The sequence below is a fragment of the Pseudorasbora parva genome, chromosome 2 (assembly GCF_024679245.1).
Source record: "Pseudorasbora parva isolate DD20220531a chromosome 2, ASM2467924v1, whole genome shotgun sequence".
Classification (NCBI taxonomy): Eukaryota; Metazoa; Chordata; class Actinopteri; order Cypriniformes; family Gobionidae; genus Pseudorasbora; species Pseudorasbora parva.
The window spans coordinates 44,307,356-44,330,172 of record NC_090173.1 but is presented as its reverse complement, the minus strand read 5'-3'; the positions used below and the strand labels follow the sequence as shown (position 1 = coordinate 44,330,172).

Here is a 22,817-nt window from a genome sequence, read left to right as displayed (position 1 = left end):
TCGCGTGCATATGAGACGCATTTTATTTTTATGGCGTATTATACATACGAACCCCCCACCCCACCACCCTACACCTACCCAAGCAACTTAAATACTTAACTAACTTAAAGGGGGGGTGAAATGCTGTTTCATGCATACTGATCTTTTTACACTGTTAAAGACTTGGAATCCCATACTAAACATAGACAAAGTTTCAAAAGTTAAGGTGGACGTTTGATGGGAGTATTTCTTTGTCAAAAATACTACTTCCGGTTAGTCATAAGTTTCGGCAAGTTTTTTGAGATCATGCGTCCCCATTGACGTTAGTGGGGGCGGAATTTCCTTGTATGGGCCTTACGGACAATTCTACCGGAAGCGCGTGAGAGAGAGCGAGGGAGAGAGCGAAAGCAACAGCCTACGCCCATCAAAGCGCTGGTTTGTAGGATGCTAAACAGGTGATATAACCAGTAGCTACTGACTTACCCACTGATAGGCCGGCGGTCGATCTGTATTAGCACTTTCCTCACGCGACGGGCGAATCACTTTCCTCACAGAGCGACTCACTTTCCTCACGCGACGGGCGAATCACTTTCCTCACTGAGCGAATCACTTTCCTCACAGAGCGACTCACTTTCCTCACGCGGCGGGCGAATCACTTTCCTCATTGAGCGAATCACTTTCCTCACAGAGCGAATCACTTTCCTCACAGAGAGACTCACTTTCCTCACGCTGCGGGCGAATCACTTTCCTCACTGAGCGAATCACTTTCCTCACAGAGCGAATCACTTTCCTCACGCGGCGGGCGAATCACTTTCCTCACAGAGCGAATCACTTTCCTCACTGCAGCGCGCTGCTGCACACGTCATTATTTAGCTCCGCTCACACGACACGCCCCCACCCGCTCGGCTTTTTTCGGAAAGACTCGGAACAGCGCATCTTTCTTATATAATTATAAAAAAAATAAAGACTTTTTGGAGATATGCAGGATGCAATGCTACTCTATAGGTACTCAAGATTGACATGACACTGACTGAAACTGAGTGTTTCACCCCCCCTTTAAATAAAAGTTACAAAGCCCTTTATAAAGCTGCTGTCACTTTAAGAATGAATGCACTGATCCAATACACTGTCATAATCAAAATCATCTGATATTCTCCCAACTGTTTACCTTCACTTAAGACATGATCAACTTTGTTTATGTGAATACTCGACAAAATGAGCATTTTGACATCCGCATTCACTATTCACAAATCCTCTCCCATGGCCTCTTGGGATAATAAAGTGTCCACCGTTTCCACACTTCAGATTCTCATTATTACTTTTTGCCTACTCTTTTATGAGTACTTTGAATTCAGAAATACTTCTTGGGTCATATATACTGGTCTTCGCCTACTATATAGCGATCTCCGATTCAAGCCCTGTGTCAAATGGTAAGTGCTATAACCTCTAAAATTCTGATTTGGACAACGGATGTTCTTAAAGATTAATTATAGAAGCTGAAGAATCTTACTTACAATATACAGTAATGTGTAGAGGATCTGATGTGACTTTAGGAGGAGGTTGAGGTCCTTCTTCTCCCAGTTCCAGCTCTGCTTCACACCTGTACTGAGCTCCATCATCAGCTCTGTCTGGACGGATCAGGAGTTCAGATGTTTTATTGACTGGAGTCTTGATGGTGTCATTGAAGGTGGTTTGATCCACCAGAGTCGGTCCTTTGTACCATTTGATAATGAGATTCTGAACAGGAGCCACATTGAGAACTTCACACTCGAGCTCATACTGGTTTCCATCTATCATCGGTCCGTTGTGATTCACAGTGTTGATGGACACACTGTCTGGGGTCTCTGTGGAGGAAGATTTACACACACTGATTTCTGCAGTCATGAATGTACATATGTTAGATATTTCTGAGAATGAAAAGATAAAAGTATCAATAACAGAAACTCACTGTAAACAGTCACTGGGAGATCTAATTTGCACTGTGTAACATTGTAGTTTATGAAGCAGAATGGCAGAATCTCCCATTCTCTCAGGTTTGAGACTGTCCATGTGATCAGACTGTCTTCTCTCATAGGCACTGCTCCCTCACTGGCCTCCCATCCCATCCCATCATGCAGGACGGAAGTTTTGCAGTCGGCTGAAACAGAACTGTTGTATCTCACAACAGCTCTCTGTGGGTCGAGCTGAACAGGACAGGGGCTGTCTACAGAATTGGATGTGATTGAAAACAAATTAATCTCTATCACAGAATAACAGCATAATTCATATATCCGGGCACTCTTCTATCTCATTACAAAAGTCCACATTTGGCAATGCCAAGCTTAAATTCAATTGCTTACAGAAGGGATAAAACAATGTTCCTTTTTGATAAAACAACTTTTTGACTATCCTCAGCTGTCAATTTTTTTTATTTACTATATATATAGTAAATAGATTTATATAAAAAAAATGTGACAGCTGAGGATGGTCAAAAAGTGGTTTTATCAAAAAGTAGTTATATATATATAAACGTTGCACTTATTTTCTTTCTTTTTTTCTTGGCATGAATATAGCTGGAGTAGCTGTCATGGCGTTAAACTATAAACAAACAAACTTAAACACTGTATTAATTGAAAATAATATAAATTAATAATATTGTCACAGGTGTGTGCAGGCAGAAAGACAAAGACAGGCTAAAACAGTTCCAAACGTAGTTTAATCACAGATAATCCAAAGACAGGCAATAGCACAACACACTTAAACATAATGGTGACAAATATGAAATAATATAGCATTTATAATAATATTAATATTATTTAATTATTTTAGAGGAACAAATGAGTTAAATGCATAATTTAGAGGTGAACATTATCTAGTGCAATGAAATCCCCTCAAAATGCATGTTGATTAATTCTAGCCTTTTATCCATTTTCTATCCCTGAACCTAAAAATATAAAATCAAGCCGAATTCTCCCACTCTTCACTCTTTTTTTTAAATTAAAACGAAAAAAATGAATAAATGAGCTGTTCTCATTTTTCAACTTAATATTAAATCGAAACACAAATGAATCCAAAAGTACATGGACCCCGTTGCACATGCACATTTTTGTGCAATATTTACATGGATTGTAACTGTCTGGCTATCACCAGACCAAGCTTAATTTAAGATTAAACATTGGTCTGGTGAGTCTGCTCTGTATTTCCTACTGCACAAGAGGCGTGATCAACTGGCATTATTCAAATAACTCTGTATGCAATTGGATAGTCCTTCAACCAATCAGAACACAAGAGGCGTGATCAACGGGCAACAACCCATCACTTCTCTATCTGTCATCATGTTAAATCAGCCAATAGTGCGCCAGGTGGATAAGCCACTCTGTGATTGGTTCCCGCAAAAGTGTAACAGAAGCAGTAGAAATTAATGTACAGGTTTCCAGAGTTGCATGACAGAAATTAAATCACCGGCAGATCAGGCTAGGTTTACCCAGTCTGGTTGTAACTCATGGCGAGAGATTCCTCAAAACTGTACAGTTTATGCTTACGAGTCAAAATATTTTTATTTTGCAAGGCTGTTCACTTGTGCGCAAACGACTGCATTTGCATTAAAAAAAAAAATAAAGTATACTTTCGGGTTTACCATAATGGTGATGACTGGAGCTGCCTGGAGCATGAGCTTAGTTTGAGAACAGATTATATTAAATGTGTTATATTGCTCTCCTCATTCAGCAAGTGATATGCCATGTTAATGCTACCAAAGCATTGTGTATCCAATTAGCAAGGTAGTATTTATTGAATGAGCTAGTTAAAGCTAGTCAACATTCCCTCTACTTAAAAATTTAGATTACATTATATTTTAAGTTAAAATAATTAGCTTACTCAAAAATTTCTAGTTCAGAGCAAATCAAATGTATGATTAAAAAAAAATCTTACTTACTTAAATTTTAATTTTCTTAACTTATTTTTTGGGTTTACAATGTATATAAAAATATATCATTCATATGTTCCCACACTGAGTACAGAAAAATATATAACAAAGTCAACGTGTTAAACGTGTGGGCGTTAGAAGTGTGAAGGACTGTCCGCATGGGCTTTAGTTTCTGTTCAGAGGCTTAACAACTGACACACCCTTTAAAATTGTTTAAAAGTTACAAAGTTTTTGGCTAAAGTTACTTGCATCTGGCTTTAGAAATGAATATCACATCTCAGATAAAATCAAATGGAACACTTTGCTTTAAACCTATTTATATGCAAAATAATTTGCAGATCTAACATCATTTATGAGAGCATCTAAAGAAAAATGTTCAGTTTTAGTAGAACTACAAAGACACAAGAAAGGGACAGCGTTACAAACATCATTATGAACTTAAACCCAGGAGTACTTTTTTACCTTTTAGCCATGAAAATATTAGAGATGAGACACTCAGAAAATACAAAATGGTGAGAACTTACCGGCATGAGCAAGGGTGATAAGCATGAGACCTATCAACTGTTGAAGATAAAGCATTGTCTACAAAAAAAAAGATAAGCAACAATGAAGTTGTAACGATGCTGTTGGACGATATGCAGTGATCTTTACTGTTGAAAAGGATTTATTTCCTTCTAACTGTGATAAGCATGGTGCGATGTGTTTAAGAAGGCGGTAATGGAACAGGAAATGCTGCTTGAGCTGAGTTCATAAGAGGAAACCCACAAGTGTGAGGCAATGTTTAAAAAATAATAATAATAATCAGATGAAACATTTTAAATTGATAAAAGTTTTATAAATGAATACTGTAATATTGTTTTACTTTTATTTAAAGGAATAAAGAAAAAAAAACTGAAGTTTAACTAATACCATGGTAGTGATTAAATATGTACATTTTATACACAATTATTCAAAAATTAAGACTCATTGAAAAAAAAAAATTTGTAGAAAAGTTCTCAGTGTACAGTAGCTATCATAGCACTATTTTAGGTACTCTCTGTTGAGTAGTTTTGGTTCAGCTTAGGCAGGTTTAATCATCATGGCCACTTTCTTTAGGGAGTACGATCCTCCGTGGAACTCCGCCCAGTAAACACCATCCTGATATCGACTTCTGTAATGGCCACCTCTGTACCACACACCATTCAGGTTGGAGTGGGCACACATGTGGTACCACCAGCCGCCCTTCTGGTAATGAGCGCAGTTACCTATGGGGATGGAGTATAGAGAATGTGGTTTTAAAACCATTTCTGACTGGATAATTTTACATTTGGATTTTTTAAAGGGGTCATATATGCCATTTTTGTACAAGTTAATATGATTCCTTAGTGTCTAAATTAAAACTTCGTAATATACTTTAATTAAAAATTCTCATTAGTATTGTAAAAAAAACACTAATTTAACTGGTCAAAAACAGCTCTGTTTTCACCAAGCCATTTCAGTGCATACAGCTTTAATTGATAAATGACCCCGCCCCTCTGTTTTGTGGGCCGGCCCATGGAGCTACTGCCCTTGACAACAGTAGAAGGGAAAGAATGGTGACGGGAGTCTCTGAGGACACATCTGTGCAACTTTATCAATCTGAACCAGAGTTGAACCCAGGACATAATGACACCTCCAACGAAATTCGACAATTAAGGCTAAACAGGACATTTCTGAATGGTTGGTTAACGTAAATGTCACTTTGATCTATCTTTATGTACTGGCACGGTAACGTTTGCGTGATGAGATACACATTTTATGTGTTTACTGATGTAGTTCATTGACAGATTGATGTTACACCTAATGCCAATAAAAACGTTTTTTTCTGTTAATGTCGGTTTTTCAGTGATGTGTAACTTTATCTATGCATTGTAATACTGTAATACTACATTGTAAACTGTTACAACACAATTTCTTTAGACAGTAACAGACACTGTTATAAACCATCTACTCTACATTATTAAGCTTAGTGTTACTGCGTTTTAAAACCAGCGTACACAGTTTGTAATTACACAAAAACCATAACGCGTTGTTCATTATAAATGAGATTATGAGAACATCATACATAGAAAGCATGCGGTAATTTAACTTGCTCACTTTAGCTGCATTCATCGTGAAGCATGCAATCGTTTCAAACTACACTCACTTCTTCTGGAGGGACAGCTGGAACACGAATAGCTGGTACCGATCTTTATTCAGGAGCAGTTTCTTAGCAAAACCTGCTTTATAATGTCACTCGGTTGTAAAGCAGTCTGGTGAGAAATGCTTTGCGGTTTGCGCAAACATAAAAAACATTAATGAAAACAAAACTCAGCCACTGCGTCGTCAGTGGTTCGGATTAAGGAACATCAATGACTGCTGTGTTCATTATTACACCCAAGAACAGAACACCACAATCACTTAGACGCCATTCTGCTCTAGCGTATCAACAATGGCGGACTATGACAGCTTGTAAAAGTGCATGTACCATTATATGACCCCTTTAAATCACAGCTTCATCAGAATATTACAAAACTTGGTGACTTTTATAACACTTGGAATGTGAACAAAAAAGAAACAGTTGAGTACATGATTCGAACAGGCTAAGTGGTCGTTACCAAAAAAAATACTCCTGGTCATCAGTAAAAAATGACGACCATAGGAAATAAATGGGAAACACATGGGTGGTGTCACAGGGTGGCCAATTTCATTTTTTTTTTTTTTTTTATTGTAAATCAAAAATGGGTAACAGTGCTTCCTTGCGTTCTCTTTCTTGTTCAGGTTTGACTGTAATCATACTGCATAAACACTTAAAATCACTATTTCTAACAAAAAAAATCAATAAAACTTGACAAAAAGTAGTCTTTGAGATTGTTCATATAAAAATCTTCCACCTAATAAAAATATGTAATTATGTCTAAAAACAACTATGCAATTCACAAGCCACTCTATAAAGAGCTATACAGGCAACTAGTGGTTCAATCATGGTCAATGTTCCCTCTAATTTCTTTTCTCGCTGAGCAAAACTTTTCTCTATTGGGCAGACATTTTGGTCACCTGAACATAAACGTCTAGGTAACTAACTTAACCTCAGCTCCCTGAGAGAGTACTCTCGTATTGCATAGCAGTACTCTAGGGGGAAACACCTTTCCTTAAGGATATGAAGCAAAATCCAAATTGTATCTGTGTAAAACACAGTATAGCTGCACAGCCGATACAGTGGAGCGTATCTAAAGCCCCGTTTCCACCAAAATTACCCGGAACTATTTGTACCAGGAACTTTTTTACAGGAACTTTTCTCCCCCCCAGACCTGCAGCTGTCTGCGTTTCGACCGCGATAAAGTTCCGAGAAGATTAGGCAAATTAGTCCGGTGATGTAGGACTGCGCGCGACTGTTCCTCCAAATCAGTGAAGGACAGTAATCATTTGTGTGTGTACCGATTGAAAGATTTAGTGATCTGTTTACATGAGACGTTATCTAAACCGATCTGGTGTTTACATGTGATGACTTTCAATCGCAATCATTTTGTCACATGCAGTTTGTCTGCCGCACCAAAAATGTCAACGCTGTTTTCTCCAGCAGCTGGAGTGTGTTGACTGTAGCCACAGCAACTCTTAACGGCCACCAGGACTAATACAGTATTATTTATAGCTATTTGTTGTAAAGTGTAATAATCATCTCAGAAAAAAAAATCTTCTGTCAGGCGCAGTTAAAGTAAAAACTGCCTGGGGCAATATACGCTGTGTCATTACTCCAACATTATCTTCATAACTTACGAAATAAAAAGTTTACCCCTCAGAAAAATGTACTTTCCTCTCTTGTCAACATGAGCGTGGCGCGCGCCGTCACGTCATGTAAGGACACACACTTAAAAGTAATCGGTCAGGTCGTTTACATGGTGAAAAAAAATTAATAACGAGTATGGAAGAGATTCAAGCTTTGCTGCTTTTGCTGGTTATGTATAGGTTTACTAAAGAGGTAATTAACAATGACAGAAAAGAGCACTAATATGCAGATTCAGCAGCATGCAGCTGCAGCATATTCAGAAAGCTTGTAAAGCTAGATTTAAAATGACAATGTATATTATTATCAGCTATTACGGACATTGAACGTGAGATGGCTGAGACGACCGCGCGCCACCAGACAGAGAGCAAAGACTGATATTTACTGAACGCAGAACGAACCTCGCAAAAGACTTTTAAAAATGCCGGTAGAACTGCGTGAGCTCAACCAATCAGCATGTTCAGCGCCCAAGTCCCGCCCTCGAAAGTTCCTGAACTTTGAAAAAGTACTACCTCGCGAGCAGGGCCGTTTGGAGGGGGAAATATTTACCCGGAACTTCAATTTTACCCTGGTTCCTGCGGTCTAAACACACGAAGTACCACCCAAAGTTCCTAGTTCCTGGGTAAAGTTCCTGTGGTGGAAACGGGGCTTAAGCGCTAATTGGCTGTGCTGCAGCAACTGCAGGAACCTATGGCAAGGCGGCTTGAGCGGGAGGACAAATGAGGTGCCTACCTGACTCCCGCCTAATTAGCTTGCACAAATTTGCATATTGAGCCTATAAAAGACATTGTCTTGCCCATAGAACTCAGGTTTAAACAACTGAAGCAACATACTGAGCAAAGCACAAGCACTGCAGGCTATAAATATGAAGGAATGTTCCGTATTGTTTTTTTTTACAGGTGTTTTACCTGTGTTTTGAATTACACATTGCATTAGTTTTTGTTTTAAGGGTTAGCGGAAATTTCCGTAAAATTACTGGATAATGTACTGGCAGAAAATTACCAGTACATTTTCTGTTTTTATTTTTTACAGTGTATGCCTGTGTAGAACATAGGTTTATTTGTATGTCATATGGAAAGAATACCAACTTGCAAAGTGGGAACTTCCAAATTATAAAATCTGATAAAGGTGGACTGAGAGGTCTTCCAATGGTATGCCAGTTGACCAAGCCCACAAAAAGGCCATGCCTCCAGAGGAATGAGCTCTGACACTAATCGGGCAGCCAAGGAATTTTGAATCACAGGCCAGCGAGATAGCGTCCACTATCCATCGTCACAACATTTGCTTTGTGACCGCATTACCTTTAGTGTGACCTCCGAAGCAGAAAAAGAGCTGTTCTGACTGCCTGGAGGTCTAAGTGCCCTGACTGGGCAGAGCAAAAACGCATCTTCCTAGTCCACAGAAAAGGGCAGAGCTGAAAGTGAAATGACCTGTGGTCATTGAACGGAGTGGAGAGGACTACAGGTACATAACCGTGTCTTGGATTAAGAATGACCCTGGAATTGTTAGGTCCAAACTCAAGATGAAGCGCTCACAGAGAATGTGTGCATGTCACCTACTAAGCTCATTGACTGAAGTGGTTCGAATGGGGAGGGCTTGAATAACTGTAGAAAGGTCCCATATAGGAACTAAAGGGGGCAGAGGCATCCCTTTCACCTGTGTGAGGAGATCTTTAGTTAGCGGAAAAGGCCATGGGGCTGTGTCTGACATCTGACTCAGCACAGGGAACCATGCTTGGTCCTCCATTGCAGGGCTATCAAGAGCACTGCACATTTGTTCTCCTCGAACCTTCTTATAACAAGAGGTCGGAGACTGGCATGCCCTTGTGCAGGGCACCCCAACCTAGGTTGGATGCATCTGTCTGGACTACTTCCCACTTCGTGACTACATGCCCCCCCTCACCCCCTTAACACACTTCGTAAACTTCTGGGCGCTAGGGATAAACCTAATGGCAGGGCCGTGTACTGATAAGCTTGCCACTCAAAGGCAAATCTCAAGAATGGCCTGTGTTGGGGAGCTATCCGAATGTGAAAGTAAGCATCTTTCCGATCCACTGTGAAAAACCAATCCCCTGGGTGAATTAGCACTGGAATTCATTTCATAGTTAACAGATGTTTACTTAACGGGCATTTCATAAGCGCTTTGTTAAGATGTCTGAGGTCTAGGACGGGTCTGAGACCACCATCCTTTTTCGGAATGAGGAAATAACGGCCTTTCCACCGCACCCTTCTCTAATAGTTTCAACACTTTGGCGCAAAGCACGTCATTAATTCAGCCTCTCACCGAAGTCTCAACCACGGCGCAAAAACGCGGGGGTCTTGGAGCAAACTGTAGCAAGTAACCTCTTTCTATTATGTTCAGCACCCAATCTGATACCCCCTGGATGGCCTGCCAGGCCTGGGCTTGTGTGGCCAGGGGTTGAATGAAACTCGGGGGTGGGCCACTCAGAAATAGGGACTTGGTAGCCCGGTTGTTCTGTGTTTGTGACACTGTGGGTGTAATGTTTGTGCTTGGCAGCGCCCACAACTGTGTTGTGTGAGAAGTGCTTGGGTGTAGAGGTGCAGACTGTAAAGTAAGCACCTGTCCTACAGAGAAAAAGCTCTTTTTGTGCTTTATTAGGGTTGCGTGAAAAGGACGTTTGTGTGAAGGTGAGTACGCTTTATAGCACTTTATTGGCTGCGAAATTGAGATTGAGATCTCCAGTTGCCAGAGTGCATGGAACTGAGAGAAGTAGGCTGGAAGAGAGTGGTAGCAGCCCGGCCACGGCGGGACTTAACCCCTCTCTCTTTTCTCCGATGGCTAGCACAGCTTCGGAGGCTCGGGGTTCGACACAGTCTTGGATCGTGGTCCTCGCAGATCAAGAACACTGCCGTGTTCTGGTAGGTGTCACCTTCAGCTGCTGAGGGGACGGCACTTTAGTGTGGCGGCCCGAAGCAGAAGTGGAGCATTTTGGCAGGAATGTTTCATGGCCTGAGAGGCTTTCTGAACTTCGGTGAAGCACTCTGCGAATCCCACTACTGCAGTCCAGAGGAAGAGATCGGAGCATCCAGACAAGAGGCTTTGTCCGCTTCCTATATCTCAGTGAGGTTGAGCCAGAAGTGGTGCTCAAGCACAGTAAGGTTGGCCATGCATCTCCTGAAATCTTGGGCGGGGGATTTTGTTGCCCGCAGGGCTAAGTCAGTAACACTGCGGAGGTCCTTGAGTGCTTCAGGGTAAGGAACAGACTTGCCCAGTAAGTGGAGAAGTTTGGCCTGAAAAACCTGAAGGACACCTATCGTGTGAAGCCAAGCCAGCTGGTGTCCTCTGATCACGGTGCTTCTTTTTGCTCAGCCCAAGAGGGAGAGCAGGTGGGGCGGGGTCTTCATCGAAAATGGCGAGCCGAGCCCGCGGGTTCGGGAGCTCGATCTCGTCGCACTCAGGGCCCTGAGTGAGCGCAGCTTGGGAATGATCTCCTCCGAGACATGCCGGGCAGATGATGCATGAGGCACAAGAGGGTCATTTGAAACAACTCTCATCTGCTCGTTTAAGTGTATGCTGCAGCGGCAATGCACACATACTTCTTTTTAGAAGAAAGGATAAAGGATAAATTGCCGGATGGCGCAGCTGAATCCGACCAGGCAGAAATCAGATGTCCTCAGGTTGCAGGAAGGTTCTGCTTTTCGACGGGGGGTTCAAAATTCTGGAAGTCAGCAAAGGGTGAGTCCGCTGAAGAAAGTTTAAATCTGAGTTCTATGGTGAAACACAGTCTTTTATAGGCTTGATATGCAAATTCGTGCAAGCTAATTAGGTGGGAGTCAGGCAGGCATCTCTAGGGAGTCATTGCTCCTCCCGCTCAAGCCGCCTCACCATAGGTTTAAGCAGTTGCTGCAGCACAGCCAATCAGCGCTTAGATAAGCTCTACTGTATCGGCTGTGCAGCTGCACCGTGTTTTACATTAATAAAATTTGGATACATTTTGCTTCATATTCTCGAGGACAGGAGTTTCCCCCTAGCATACTGCTATGCCAAAAGGAACATTCTTTATACCAGAGCATGCCAGACCTGTACAGCATATGTAAACACACACAAAAAGTGGTTTCATCATGCAGTTATAACTTTTAACTTTAATGTGCCATCACTATTTTATTTAACCCTTGATGTAACTTAGTGATATATTAAATATATATATTTTTAAAAAGCAGTTAATTCAGAAGTCAAATTAAGCATATTTTAATTTGACTTTATTTTTTATATGTAATGCTGTTACCTGTACACATTTTCTTTAGCAAGAAAAGCTATTAAAAAAATTCCAATATTTTCTATATCAGGCCAGGTTTTTATTATTATTATATTATTATTATTATATTTTTTACTTTTTAATGACAATGATCCCTAAACAATCCCCTTGTGAGATCAGTTATTTATTATATATCCACTGATATATCAGTTTAAATGCTTCAATTTGTAAAAAAAATAAATAGATTAGTAAGTAACTAAATAGATTTAATAGCTAAGTATGTTCAAGGGAACATGCAAACCCTTTTAGATATCTAATCATCTCTAAAACCCAAACCACACACACACACACACACATCTATTTAAAATGATGTGTTACTGTTGTGTTTTGAGATTTCACTCTACACTTGGGGTGGGTGTGTAACTGTAAATGTATGTTTTGTTACCATTCTGTCTGTGCCCATCCTCTGTTATTTCCATCACTTATTCAAGCCACTCTTCTTTAAAACATAATGACGTTGTATTTCATGTCTTTGCGTTTCACGTTGCCTCTCATATTGAGCTATTTAGACCACACACCCAACATTATTCTCTCTATGAAACCTGTAAACCGCATTCACTGGTTCTAACCCTATAGCAAAACTAACTCTATTGCAGGTTGAACAGAGCACTGCAATTGTTTCTCATTTAGAGTACAAACAAATGGATTATTCTCCTTATTTTGCATCTGCGTCTTCATCTGCGTGGCATTTTATTCATTCTGCGCGGCATCACAAGTGCGCAGTCGCGTGCGTGTGCATGTTTTCTTTCTATACTCTCAACAAAATACTAATATGCCCGGTGCCTGTCTAAGACCACCAGTGTTCCTCCCATATAAAGACTGTACAAGATTAAAGACAGAAAAGAGGCACAAAAAAATGACTGATCACCTGTGTAGGCATCCTTATCGCGGTCCAGAGTGGTGAATGCTTTATTGTTGTGCCATGAGAGGGAGTCTCCTGCACTGCCTTGGTAACTGCCTAATCGTAGACGATACCAGTCACTCTCTGCTTCCACGCGAAAGCTGTCGTACTCTGCAAATACCTGTCGTCCTTGCCAGTCTTCCATAGCTACACGCAGTTTATAGGTGGCCTGAGAAGTGAGCCAGTACAGGTGCTCCAAACCCAGCCAGTATTCTCCATCCAGATTCCCAAAGCCTTGCTGTGTATAGGAAATAGTTATTATGCATTTAATGTTTCATTAAAAAGTACATTTTGCACATTTAAAATATTGCTTATTTTGAGCATTATTGTGGCATTATCACATCAAAATTTGGAATGCAAGGGTTGAGAAACCATCAGTTGTAAAAGGCCTTTGACTAGGGACTGTTTACATGACATAATTTTCAGTTAAAAACAAAAAACTTTTTATATGTTTGGTCATCCATTTACACGAAAACTGCATTTTGGGAACCTGAAAGCTCAAACTTTTTAAAACAGGTTTCAAAGTGCATGTTTTTGAAAATGATACCATTATCGTCTCTGTGTAAACTACAAAAACACAAATTTGTGAAAACAATAACATCATGCGCATGCATATTACATCTTCAGTCTATACACAAATCCAGCGAAACACGGAAGTAAAGCATCGCTGCCATTACTGCGTGCCTTGCTGCTAAGGACTTAGAGCAGTGCGTACGCGAAAACACTTCTCAAATGAGGTTAAAACCTAACAATGACTGATTCTCCCCTCATGTCATGTTATAATGGCCTACCTTTTTTTCCCTTATAAATTATTTTTATTTTTGTTACGAATGCATACTATTATTATTTTTCCCCGTTTGTATTAAGGATATTAAGAGCTGCTCCCTCAGGCTATCTATTCTGTATCCTATTTCGAATTCAAAGAAGTTGATTTTATGCAGCGATATTTGTTTGTAAATCTTGATACTTTCAATAATAATACAATTAATTGATTAATATATAAATAAATAGCAGCACGCGGCAGTAATGCACGGTGCGCTGTGATGAACGTAAAGAAAACCACTTAAAGACAGAGAATAATTAAAACATACGTGTCCATTACAAACGGACCTAGTCACAATTAACGTTAGACATATATGAAACGATCAGTTACAAAAAATATGACCTTATTAAATCAGCACGTACTTGCGTGACCAACCGATGTGCTCATGCAGTTCACAAGCTGCAATAAATAGCCACGACCAGTTGTAGCAATAGAATACATCTTCCTACAGGTATAAGATTATTTTATTAATCATCTGGCATGCAATGAGCGTCAGAACCTAAACTACAGGGCATGAGTTAGGGATGGATTGGCCAGATACTGCATCCTACATCACAGATCAGCCGCTGCGTATGAATCACAGTATCGTGAGGTTTTCAGGCAGTGGACTCGTACCATATGTCAGTAACAATAGAGAAAACTACAAAGTTACATTTGTGTAATTGTGACTTTAAAGTCCCTTTGTAACAGGCACGTATGTTTTATTTATTTTCTGTTATCATTTACAGCGCGTCGTGCATTACTGCCGCGCACTGCTCTAAGTGCAGCATAAGTCCTCATAACTGTTTGTTATTTCATGTTCTTAAAACGTGTTTGTGTAAAACAATTCCGTGATCACGGAAAGCAGGGCCCTAATATTAGCAACACAGCTCACAATGACAGTGTTCAGTTTTATTGCTGTCTTAATTACATTACATTTGGCAGACGCATTTATACATTAATACATCCTGTTGTCAATAAATTACCTTTCTGTAAGTTTTGGCCAATGCCTGACATCATCTACCCAATGTTCCCTTTCACCAGACATTTTATTTAATGTGCAGGATCCGCTTTCATTGAAATGTCATTAGAGGACACCGGCAAGTGTCACACCGTCGCGCACTTCGCAGGCACGCAGTAATGGCGGCAGGCAAGATGGCGGCGCCCATAAAGTTCGCGGCGGATTTGTGTATAGGCGAGTAGGTTTTCTTAACAAAGTGTGGTCGCCAACTACTGGCCTGGAAGCAGAATACAGTGTTTTTAATCGTTTTTCAGATCTGTGTGAAGTGAGAACATGTTGCCAATGCGTGTCTTCTGTACGCAAAAAACGCAAAGGAAAAACATTTCTGTTTTGTGTAAACATACCCTAAAACTGGATAGATCATTGCTACCCATGGCTCGGTGTGAGAGCAAAGATGAAATTCACTACACAACTTTTAAAAAGTGAACAGATTTTGAAACACAAGGCATCATGCACTTGCTGACTTTGTAAATAGTCGTATGTAGATGCTGACTGGCTGTCATTATTTTTATTGTTCATCAGCTGATAAAATCGTTCTTAAAGTTATTCGAAACTATATCATTTCTCTATGCTCAATTTAGAGCTAGATCTTTATCATTATCTTTATAGTTACCATCCTTGTGAACGGTCCTAAAATAATTCTGAACAAAACAAACTCAAGCAGAAACATGTGGCTTGTTGCTCGGAGACACGATGAATGAAAATAATGTGTCAATCAATCAATCAACTTTATTTATATTGCGCTTTTACAATCACGATTGTGTCAAAGCAGCTTCACAGTGTCAAACAGGATAATATTGCAACAAAATTAGATTTGGCTGTACATTCGTACTGGAGAAAACAGTGATGTTATCAGCTTATTTTAATTTATCTTATAGCGACAATGTTGGCATATCAGTATTATAGTTTATAGAATTAAATAAGACCTAATTCATACATTTTATTTGTATAATTAGTTGAATAACTTTAATCATAATTTTAGTGTCCCCAACTGAGCAAGCCAAGCCAAAGGCAACAGTGGCAAGGAACCAAAACTCCTTGCCACTTAAAGGAGTCTTAAAATCAACTAAAAACATCAAACATGACTGACGGTTAAAGTATGTCTACATACTTGGTTGATCCAAGTATGTAGATCAAAAACAAATTAGGAGTCTGTGCCCATCATACACACTATGCAATTTCCTTTTTTGTCTGTCAACTCCCATTGCCCCCAAAATCTGCAGACTGGCTTTGACTTTTGGCAAATGAGTCATTGCATTATTCACCTAAACGATTTGTTCAAATACACTGATTCATTCAGAAACAAAACACTGCTACTGTGGCTGCATCTGAATATGCATACTTTCCTACTATATATCAGACCAAAAAAAACTATGCGTATCCTGATGACCTACTACTTCTGACGAGATTCTGAAGTGCGTATTTGATTTACTATCCAAGGAGGAAAGGAGAGGATTTGTGAATGACAGTGAAGCAAGACAACATCTAAAATATCAAGTTGACCAAGTGTTTTGTTTCATGTACCTTGTACTGCTCCCAGGTCCTGAAGAAGTTGACCGAGCCATCCTGTCTCCTCTGGATGACTGTCCAGCCACCTTGATCTCTGCTCTGGTCGCACCAGGCCTGCAGCAGACGGTTAGTGTTGCGTGGTCGCAGTAGGTAGATGCCGCTGGTCTTCTCTCCTGACTCCAGCACATGATGACAGTCATGCCATGGCCCTTTAAAAGAGACACTGTGCTAGTTATTCCTATTTAGTACATTTTCACATCCCCATCATGTTTACTGGTCAAAAGTTTGGAATTAAGATGTTTGATCAAAAGTAAAAGTAATATGCTGATTTGCTGTTGGGGTCAATGTACAATTTACATGATGGTGTAGTTTACGCAAGTGTGGGAAGTGGTCTCCCGCACGTATTTCTATGCCAGAGAGTGTACATTGACCTCACTGGACGTGATTGCGCGCTGAAGGTAAAAATGTATTAGAGGTAAAAAATTCTATAAATACTGTTCGGTTTCTCGGACAAAATGATTTTTGTGTCTTAAGACATCAATATGTCGTCATGAAGCCGCACGGTTTATTTTGGATTTGTCTGTGCATGTTTTTTTTTTACTCTCATAGATTCTGTTACCATTCACATGCATTATACAACTGACCGACTGTAACAACTGGAGCTAAACATTTTCATTGGTATTCTACTGAAGAAACAAAGACACCTACATCTTGGATGCCCTGGGGGTAAATGCACATCACATCATTTTCATTGTTGGGTGAACTATCCCTTTAATAAAAGAGATTGTAAAGTCTTACCGTGAATGCCAAGTTGACACACACTGATCACACACTGAGCAATGGTAAACTTTTGCTACACTTCCATCCCACTCTACACTTCCATCCCATATCTTGTGACCCTGCTTTTTTGTTTTAACTCTATGAACACTATGATGTTGCTTTGAAACAATCATGAAAAAGCGCTGTATAAATAAAGTTGACTTGACTCGACTTTTAAAGAAGTTATGGGTGTTTTTTGTGTTTGTGATATTAGATTCAGCATTTGTGTCAAGAACATTAGATGTGTGACAGTGCTCTATATTGTATAGACAGTGTGGAGGAGCTGGACAGACGGTAAGGAAGGGCTGCTGCTCTGTTGGTTCAGAAAGCAGCAAGGTCATGATCTGTATACCGTTTACAGGCGTCACTCGCTCTTCTTTTATCAGCTCACCACAGAGGAATTCCCACTCCCACAAGCCAAAGAATTTTACCTATACAACATATCACTGCCGTTTTATAGATACAGACTAAATCCTAAAAGAAATCATTTGCATTGTTAGAATTTAAAACAAGTTGTTTTTTTGTTATTTTACATGTTATTTGTAAGCTATTAAAAATAGGTTCCATAACAGTTCAGACCTCTGTCAATGTATGTCTAAATGTGCTTTCAGAGACTAACACCTACCACACCCTTTAAAAACTTTTCATAAGCTACAAGCTATTAAGCCAAGCTAAGCATTGATATGACTAAGCTACTTTTGACTAATAAAAAAAAAGTTAGTTGTATTTGGCTTTAAAAATTAATATCACCCTTAAAATAAAACCAGATAGCAATGTAGCTTTAAAGAGGACCCATTACGCTTTTTTTTACATTTTCAACTTTCTTTAGTCTGAAGTGTTGCTGTTTGAGCATGAAAAAGGTATGCAAAGATACAAAGCACAAAGTCACTCTAAAGGTAATGAGTATTGAGTTTTCTTCCAGGAATGGACACAATATTCCCCTTGTAAATAAAGAACTTTGCAAGCGAGCGCAAAGTTTCTCTGGGAAAGAAAGCAAACAGTTTGTGAGCGAAGTTTCTCGGGGACACACAAAAGCATTAACATATAATTAACATATAACTACGATACCATCTAAAAAAAACTAATTTGCTTTTAGCAGAAATGGAGCTAGGACACAAGAAAGAAAAAGGGGTCCATAAAATCATGATGAATTTCTTCCCAGAATTTCTTCCCTATCAAATTACCTAAAGAGATGACCAAAACCACCAAAAGCATCTTCACACATCTAAGTACAGATCTTTTCTATACAATTATCTAACTCGAAATCCTTCTTCTATTGTAAATGAGTGCGCTTAAACAGTTTAGTGGTAGCCATAACACCGGGTGTAAGTGGAGTCTGTTAAATGGAGACGTGTCCTGTAATCTCACACTCGAGTTGGTGGAGGCAAAAGCATTGCATTGTAATTCAAGGGTTGTGTCACAAAGATTTTATAAAGGTGGTGATTAACTTGCCTGTACTTGTGCTAATATCCAGCTTTCGGCTCTCACAGTCTGTACGTCTGAGTGAAGACTAATGAGGGTCACCACCTCTGATAAGACACTGTTTGGAATTTTCTGAGATAAAGCTTCCTGACTACAGGTCAATGACACTCAGGGCTATTGAACTCCTACAAGGGAAACACGGATAGTTTCATATGGCTTAGATATGGGATTCTCAGTCTTTTGCTAAGGCAATGCTCACTAATTGGTCATACTTTATGTTATAATTTTAAACACCTAACTCGTTTGTGCAGCAGCCATGAAAGATATCTGAAAGTATCTGTATTTTCACTTTGTGAATGATAAAACGGGTATACAATTAATCAAAAGGAGGACCACACTGGGGGAGCACTTTCGACTTAAGTCAGTAAGTCATAGGGACAACTCAGAACATCCTATAAACTGCATAGGAAAAAAAACGAGTGTTTTTTATTTAAATTGATGTGTCTATGCAGAAAGTAACATCAATGGAATCTTTTAATCACACAAAATGTTCTTTATACTGGAAAAAAAACGTTCTTTAGATTATTAAAATGTTCTAATTCACACAAAGAAAAAAAGGCTTTTTTTAAACGGTTTACTGAAAAGGTTTCTTGGGGAACCAAACATGTTTCTTTTGTTGTTGGTATTAATGTAAAAAAAAATTTTTGGGGGAATCTTTATTTTTAAGAATGACGTTATTTTGTATGCTACCTGGAGATTTAGTCACGGGGTAACTGATGAAAGGTGTGACTGTTGGCGGACTGGCAGAGTCATCAAAGGTCTCCAACAATTCTGGATGACTCTGTTCCTGGTGCAAAGGGACACTTTGGTCTCTTTGGACATTGCTGGCAACTTCTTTAACCTCTGTGTTTGCATTCACCAAACCACTTGTCTGTTGAACCGGAAGTGATGTGGCTTCCTGTAAAGAAATTCATAAGAAATTTCACTTTCAGTTTTTTTGCACCTGTGAGTTTGTGGGATATTGCTGAAGAGAAACCTGAAAGCTCAGATTGGTTCTTACCTGCAGTGTTTTGGCGGGAGTCTTGAGCTGGCACTGTTTCTCCAGATATGTGATGAGCTGGCTCTGGTTGCTCACTAGAGAAGTGAGTGTGTCATACTTTTTTTCCAGATTTCTGTAACTTCTGGATACTTGAAGCACCTTTTGGGATTTGCCATCAAACAGTGGCAAAACGTGAACAGAATATTAGAAAAGTATAAAAGATCATGAGTGTTCCAAAAGAGACTCATGGTAAAGTTTCTGCTTGCACTCGATTTAATCTCGCTGCTGTCTAGGAGACGTAACTGAGAAAACAATGATGTTTCTTTACAGTAGGAAAAGCTACCTGGGATGTTGCATTAAGCACCAAACTCTCAAGCCGCCGTTGCTCCAAAGCCTGATCCTTCTTCTGGATGATCTCGTTCAGCAGTTGGGCGTAGAGTTGGGTGATGCGGGCGTTCATGCTGACACTCTCCCGGCGCAGAACTCTCATCTCATCGGCCAGTGCGCCTTCCTTCTCCAGCTGCCCACGCATTGTATCCAGCTGTTCCTGCTGTCGGTCCAACAGCGTGCGCAGAGACGCCATCTCAGATCGATTTACACGGGCCGTCTCGGTGCTCACGCATAGTGCCCCTGTTAACTTCTGCTGAGGTACGATGAAGGTGTAGGAACAGCGGCTCGGTTTATTCTCTGATGCTTGAGACGGCCTTTTGTGACTGTCACCCTTGGAGGTGTCTGCATTAGAGGCTTCCTTGCGTGCCTTTACAAAGCACGCCCCACCAAAAAACAGCAGGAGAACCAAGGCTCGAGTCACTGGAATCTTCATGAGTGTGCTATAGTGTTCCAAAAAACTGTTTCGTAAACTCCTAGCAAACAAATAATACAAAGTCTTAGCAATTTACACAAGCATGAATCTAAAATGAACTGTTTTTAAATTCAAAAATTTAGAATTTAAAGGGCTCTGCCCTGATGAAGACCAATTTGGGTCGAAACATGTTGGCTCTTGTATTTTAAAATGATTTAAGCCATACCAAATAAAGGCTTTTTAATTATTTCCTCATCCTTTACTTAACTGAGTGCCTTGGACCTGCCTTTTTTGCCATTCGTCTTTTCCCTTTCCCAAGAGCACCGATTACAGACTATTTAAACTCCACCAGAGCGCCGGGTTGAATCTGTTACTGTTTTTAAATTCATTTTAAATGCACTAGCATCTTTTTTTCAGTAACTCAACGATTAGACTGAATCTGACTTGCAAAAAAGTAATAAACAGTTATATGTGAGATGTGCCTAATTTTCCAGTGAGCTTAAACCAGACAGACAATGTAACTTTTTTGAACATTGTAACCATCCAGTCAGTCATGAACGGAACTAAAGAGGCCTGCAGTTTTTGATGCATGCCAGATGTTTCTGTTTAACGATGGGGGGTAAAACACAGTTTTGCTGTGTTCTTCTTGAGTTAATTAGCATGTCAACAGAAACAGAGCCTGAGTCAACCCATCGTTTCATCTGATCGTCAAAAACAATTGCTAAGGTCAATACTGATGAAAATGACAGCTTTGGCACAGATCATAAAGGCATAAAAGCAATTAAGAGTCTAAACACTGACTGAGACAACTACTTAAAAACAACTCAACTAAAAAGATGTATTAAAAATCTCATTAAAAAATACCAAAAATAATAGGAAAGGTATTGAAATGTTAAGCAAGTGTCTAAAGTGTAAATTATCATAATATATATTTAAAAAACGTTTTACTTATTAAACTGTACTGATTGGAACACACACACACACACATATACACATATATATATATATATATATATATATACATATATATATATATATATATATATATATATATATATATATATATATATATATATATATATATATATATATAGTACTAAGGGGATACCAACACAAGGACACATAATTGTTTTATATGAGGGGAAAAACATGGAAAAATAACCATCATTATGAGCAAATTAAACACATTATAAACAGATATTCCTCTTACCTTCTCAGTTATATCACCAGATAATCTTCTCTTTTGTTTTGTTTTGTTCAACTCATTACCTCATCCTCCGACTGATGGAAACAAGATCTTCTGGTCTGTGCGTTATATAACTAAAACGTTATAATATAAATTAAAAATCACTATCATAATGACAAACGCAGTTTAAACATGTTCTTAGTGTTAATAATTGAACAGAAGCAGTGGACTTGAGAGTCTTCAGGTCTCCCTCTGGTCTTCAGATGAGATCTTCAAAGGCAGTGGGCAGAGAGAGACACCCAGACTGACAGTAAACTTTTAAAGCAGGAAAATCAGCTCCTGTCAGAGGATCTCTAAATCTCTAAAAAGAGTATAATTACAAGTCATCCTAATGAGACAAGCCCCCCTCCTCTCTGGTCATACGCTGCCTGTCCCACACACACCGCCCTCTCCTTTACTCTTGTGACCCCGTCCATCACTCAGACTGGCCATGACTGGACAATGTGCTGAAATACAGTTTCCAGTTTCCAGAAATACAGAATTACAGTTTAAAATGTCTTTATTAAAGTTTTTTTCCATAACAAGGAAGCTTTATTACAGTATGTGCTGGAAATTGATAAAATTCATGATTAATTATGATTAAGTAATCATGTCAATCATGTAATTAATCATGATATTCTACTTCTTTTAAGATAATTGTAATATTAATTATAACAGTGGGGAGTTTCTATGAACCTCGGTGGTTTTAATACTGAGCTAATTATATTTTCTACACTCTAACCCCACTTAAAAATAATGTTGACATGAAAAAGTGTGAGGCGTGTGAATGATTAGGAATAAAAGAAACACTAACAAAAAAGATGACAATACTGTAGCTTATAACGGTTGTAACTCACATTTCATTTTGAATGGTATCAATAGAGTGATTAAATGAGAATTAATAAATGTAATCCGGGATTATTAGCAGTGGATATTTCCTTTAAAGGTATATAATTGTATGGGACATTCGAAACCTGTTCGAGCAACAATTCTGACATAATAAGCCTATGAATGAGATAAATTACAGGGATAATTCACCCCAAAAAAAATGTTATCACTTAGCGTACTCACCCTTAAGTTGTTCCAAGCCTCTATTAATTTCTTTCTTCTGTCAAACACTCCAGACATTTGAAGAATGTCGTTGGCGGTTGCTTTTGATTTCCATAGTATTATTTTTCCTATGGAACTGACTACCCAACATTCTTAAATATTTTATTTTGTGTTCGGTATTAGAAAAATAAACTAATATCATCGCTTTTAACTTACCAATGCATGTATATGTAGGAATTCATCCCATCCAAAAGACGGCGCAATCAAACATCCACCACGCTACTACG

At 39.2% G+C, this 22,817-nt stretch overlaps 2 protein-coding genes across 3 annotated transcripts in view; both read right to left on the bottom strand.

Annotated features, from left to right (window-relative positions):
* The window catches only part of icam5 (intercellular adhesion molecule 5), a 31,084-nt gene extending 26,537 nt beyond the window's left edge, over positions 1–4,547 (bottom strand). The window contains exons 1-3 of the mRNA XM_067421286.1: positions 4,408–4,547; positions 1,928–2,182; positions 1,494–1,823 (exon numbers count right to left, since the gene is read on the bottom strand). Coding sequence (XP_067277387.1) covers positions 1,494–1,823; positions 1,928–2,182; positions 4,408–4,462 — 640 coding nt within the window. The 5' untranslated portion in view covers positions 4,463–4,547. The remainder of the gene's footprint in view (positions 1–1,493; positions 1,824–1,927; positions 2,183–4,407) is intronic.
* On the bottom strand, positions 2,658–22,464 carry angptl6 (angiopoietin-like 6). 2 transcript variants are annotated; one of them, XM_067421312.1, is made up of 7 exons: positions 21,466–22,464; positions 19,797–20,316; positions 19,475–19,612; positions 19,165–19,372; positions 16,189–16,382; positions 12,809–13,079; positions 2,658–5,127 (listed from the first exon to the last, which is right to left on the bottom strand). In XM_067421312.1, the coding sequence occupies exons 2-7, from the start codon at positions 20,274–20,276 to the stop codon at positions 4,943–4,945; spliced, it is 1,476 nt and encodes a 491-aa protein (XP_067277413.1). In that variant the 5' UTR covers positions 20,277–20,316; positions 21,466–22,464; the 3' UTR covers positions 2,658–4,942. The 2 variants fall into 2 exon arrangements, with proteins under 2 accessions (XP_067277413.1, XP_067277421.1); XM_067421320.1 differs by lacking the exon at positions 21,466–22,464 and having other exon boundaries at positions 19,797–21,111.
* Between the last annotated feature and the right edge of the window lie 353 nt (positions 22,465–22,817).

Excerpts from the sequence above, each read along its gene's own strand:
- angptl6 (XM_067421312.1), bottom strand. The coding sequence starts at position 20,276 with ATGAAGATTCCAGTGACTCGAGCCTTGGTTCTCCTGCTGTTTTTTGGT. Across the intron at positions 19,373-19,474 it reads CTCCCGCCAAAACACTGCAG|GAAGCCACATCACTTCCGGT; the intron begins GTAAGAACCAAT and ends ATTTCTTTACAG. Across the intron at positions 5,128-12,808 it reads CGATAAGGATGCCTACACAG|GTAACTGCGCTCATTACCAG; the intron begins GTGATCAGTCAT and ends CCATCCCCATAG.